This window comes from Sinocyclocheilus rhinocerous, unplaced genomic scaffold (assembly GCF_001515625.1).
Source record: "Sinocyclocheilus rhinocerous isolate Xijiao unplaced genomic scaffold, SAMN03320098_v1.1 scaffold113, whole genome shotgun sequence".
Taxonomy (NCBI): Eukaryota; Metazoa; Chordata; class Actinopteri; order Cypriniformes; family Cyprinidae; genus Sinocyclocheilus; species Sinocyclocheilus rhinocerous.
Window position 1 is genome coordinate 1,774,438 of NW_015646846.1, and position 4,428 is coordinate 1,778,865.

The 4,428-nt window shown below is 34.8% G+C and overlaps 1 protein-coding gene across 1 annotated transcript in view; it reads right to left on the minus strand.

The window, feature by feature from the left end:
• The window catches only part of rab22a (RAB22A, member RAS oncogene family), a 10,929-nt gene that overhangs the window by 5,343 nt on the left and 1,158 nt on the right, over positions 1–4,428 (minus strand). Inside the window, exons 2-3 of the mRNA XM_016512314.1 lie at positions 4,264–4,343; positions 2,925–3,006 (exon numbers count right to left, since the gene is read on the minus strand). Of these exons, the coding sequence (XP_016367800.1) occupies positions 2,925–2,996 (72 nt within the window). The 5' untranslated portion in view covers positions 2,997–3,006; positions 4,264–4,343. The remainder of the gene's footprint in view (positions 1–2,924; positions 3,007–4,263; positions 4,344–4,428) is intronic.

Consider the following 4,428-nt stretch of genomic DNA (forward strand, 5'->3'; position numbering starts at 1 on the left):
TCTGCGGAACAAAAGAAGGCTTACGATAAGGCAAAAAGTAGGACCCGCGTAAATTTTGGATCAGCTTTCCAGCGCTGGAGAGAACTCAAGGAGTGGAAGGCCTGCGATCGGACGCCGAGGTTGCTTTGTTTCTTCTTGATAGATGAGAAACACCATGTCTACACCGGCGCCGCAACAGCTAAAGTCTGTCTACACAGGACGCGATTAAGCGACCGTTGAAAATCATTTGAAATTTGTGTCAATGTCATAAATAGAACGCCGCTCCGCTCGCGTCCGGTGTAGACACGGTGTAACATTGGTTTTGCTTTGTTTCACAGAACTAATTGTTGCCTGGGTTGCGTACGTATGTGTGGGGCGGAGCTATCAAAATAGGGGCGAGACCCTTTTGGGTAGGGGCGTGTTTGTTTTGGTGATTTGAAATATCAACATTGGCTACCAGAAATCACTTACCCCACCTTTAAGTTTAGGTGTGAGATAGTCTTAAAATTAAATACACAGTTTAAACTTTTTTTTTTTTTCCAAATTTACAGTTTTGGCAAATTATTGAGAAAATTAACAGTTATAAGCTGCAAACTGGTGCACAGTAATATATTTTTGCTCATTAACAGAATGTTTTATGAACTGCTAATTTTCATCAATAAAAGTCAATAAAGCAATACGCATAAACATACATAATTTACAAATAATATCCAAAACCAATTGGAACCTAAACCTGTAGTTCTTAACTGGTTTTGCTGATCAATGCATCAGTACTAAGTGAGATCACTTAAGATAATATTTATTAATATCTATTCTACAGATTCATTTGACACCATGCAAAGTTTATTATTTAATTTATGAAAACGCTGTATAAATCCAATATAAATTGGATTTAAGTTAAGAAAACAGGTCAGAACTCTGCTTAATCCATCTTTTTCACCAATAAAATGAATAAATCAAGTTTGACTGACATGGTTTCTCACATTTATAGCTGTTTTTGGCAAAGTCCACTGCATAAGGAAGTGGAAATGCTTCAGTTTAGCTTTTGTCTAAAATTGCAGGATTGTGATCCCTCTCCAAACCCTACTCCTGCATTTTCTCTCATCCAACTTCAGTCACTACCTCTTCAAATTTCTCTTGCCATCAAGTCGATTTGTCAGTTTTAAAGACCTCATGAAATCGCTTTCCTAGCTATATGCAATTTTTCTTTTTGGCTATTTTCTTATGAAAATATGTTTTTGAAAAAAGTATTTTTTAAAAGACGTCTCCTGTGCTCATCAAGGCTGCAACTATTTGACCAAAAATACAGTAATAAACAGTTACATTGTGAAATATTGATACAATTTAAAACACCTGTTTTCTATTTCAATATATTTTGAAATGTAATTTATTCCTGTGATGCAAAGCCGAATTTTCAGCATCATTACTCCAGTCTTTAGTGTCACATGATCCTTCAGAAATCATTCTAATATACCGATTTACTGCTAAAAAAAATTCTTGATTTCTTATTGTTATCACTGTTGAAAACAGTTGTGCTCTTTGCGTTTTTCCCATGATTCTTCGATGAACAGAAAGTTCAATAAACAGCATTTATTAGATTTTTTCAACAATGTAAAGTCTTTTCTGTCACTTTTGATCAATTTAATGCACCCACAAAACCACTAAAGCAGAAAGCAAAGAGTACAAAACAAGTCATGTTTCCACAATGCTGTTCTAAAAAGCACTGTGTCGGATAATTGTCTAATCAAGAGCTTGACAGCCAGTGAAAAGCCTGATCACAACTCCCACTGGAGTACAGGAATCTGTCTTCTCTTCACAAAGTCACAACAGAGCTTGAAGTTAGAAAAGAAAGAAGAAAGACACTAAGAGGGAGGAAGAGAGAGAGAGAGAGAGAGAGAGAGATTGTGGCTTTGATTGCTATTCTGAAACCGCTATCTCTGACATGGCCTAGCATTTCATCCCATCAGGCTCTGGAGCATCCTGAACAAAGCAAAGCAAAGAAAGCCGGACCTCTTTAACCACTCAAAGGCCACGATGATAAACTTGCACCATATTTACCGGTGGGAATACATCAAAGCGCTAAACAGGACCAGATGAGGGTAAAGAGGCTGGATAAATCAGACTTTCCTATATTCTTTCATATGGAGAGGGATTCAAACATTCAAGACCATTACTACTATTTTGCATTTTTCTAATTTAATAAAAAAATTTTTTTTTATAATATTACCATCAAAACAATTTGAGTGAAAATTGTGAACATAAGGCCATGTCTATCTTTTGTACAAAGGATTTAACATGTAAAGAAACACAATTTTGTTACATTTGACCTAGAAAATAGCGCAAAATATTTATTTTTCAGTCGAATTCTGAACTTTTTTTGTGTTTTAAATTCATCACAATTCAAAAACTTTTTTTCTATTTTCCTGCTTAACATGTAAATAAAAGTCCCAGATTGTCATAAAAGTTGCATAAAAAGAGAGAAGCAATTCCTTAACACCTGGTATGATACTATTTTTTTTCCCTAGCAGCTTGTGTGGGCCGCTTGGCATTCTAGATTTAGTATCACATAACATCACAGATCATATTGCAAACAGCCTCAAGATTGCCGTCAAATCATCAGCGGTGATAAACATCTCAAACTATGTGATGTCAGCCCTACTCTTCAGCTGTCTTGCCTAACGTAGAGTGTTTTGGGAGAGAAGATCATAAAGATATAGAGCCTATAGAGATACATGAGAAGACCATCCCCTTCCAATGACATTAACCCCTCTCTCCCTCAAATACTTGCGTGCATACAAGAGAAGCGCATGCAATACTGCCCCCTGTCTGAACTATGAAGACATAGTTCTGCAAAAACAGAAGTGAAACAGAGTAAACATTGTATTTAATGGCTGTCAGCTTGTGTATGTGTCACCCCAGTGTGTGTTGTGATTGTTACTGTTTACCCTTTCTTGTCCTGCTGTGTCCCAGATGAGGAATTTGTGAAGCTCATTTTGGTACTGCACAGTCTTTGTCATAAACGATGCTCTGAAAATAAAATTGGCACGATCAATAATAACATTAAGCATACAAATACAAATAGATCTGCATGGAATCTGAGACATCTGCTGATCTTGTTCATAAAAATTTGCCAGTAAGACTCTCAGCTTTGTTTATTACATTTACATATTTAAATCCAGACTGCCCCCCACACAATCTTACATACTTATAGACGTCTTTACAAGGTTTACAAGTGTTTTGCCAGGTGCAAATACACACACACACAAAAAAAACACAAGACATGTAAGGCTCCATAATAAGGATTGCCTGTTGTTTGTCATTGCCTCACGTTCTTTACATTTGTTGTTTTGCCCCTGCAAGCTTAAAAACTAGGTTTTCTGTTATGTATTGAATGTAGTTGTAAATTATTATGAGAATGAATTTTGTGTCTTGCAAGCATCGATTAGAATTGGTATATGAATAACCATATGCCAGTTTTTTTTCTAGCAAAAGTGTTCATGGGATCATAGTTGTTGAATAGTAGATGCATAATTTACAGCTATTATTGCAAATTAAAAACCTTACAAACCTAATGAATTAATTGTAATACTTTTCTCTAGCAAACAAAGGTTTAATGAAAAATATAAGACAAAGGTATTTTAATTTTTTTTAAATGTTAGTTATTTTAACATTTATTTTAATGTATTATTTTTTTATCATTATTTTTTAGCAATATTATCATCTTTTGTTGGGCACAAATCTGAATGACTGGCCTGACTGGGACAGCAGAAAAGTCTTTATTGTTGAGCCCTGAAATGTGTGTCAATTGAATTCACATTTAAGTAACTCAATTAAAAGGGGTCACAGTTTAAATCTTTAACACACTGTGATGCAACATGTATTATACAATCAATGCTGCATATTAAATCACTTACAAAGCAATGTGTATCTGTATTACATTCAGACTAATCAGCACCAACATTGCAGCTAGTGTAACTAGTTCAAGATGCTGATTTACAGATTTTGTTTTCTTAAGATATTGAATCATTAATAATATTATTATTATTAAAACAAATAATCCATCAAGTTTTTTTTTTTTTTGACACAGTGCTTTCTGACACTAATCCTAAGGAAATTTCAACACACTAAGTAACAATTTTGTTTGCTTGCTTCCATTTCACTGCATGTCACCGCTTGCTGTGTTTGCTATGTGGCAATCCTTTAAAACTTGCACGTTAGAAATAAGAAAAACCTGCATCACAGTCTGCTTGACCTCACTGTGAGTGTGTTTTGCAGTAGGCTTACCCAATTGTGGGATTAATATTGGGATCAAAACTATCCTCCACAAACCTCCACACGATACTTGACTTTCCAACCCCTGTATCCTAGGACACAAGATGAAAATCAGTAACTAAACACACAACTCTATTAAACAAATTTGATATGTATATATATATATATATATATATA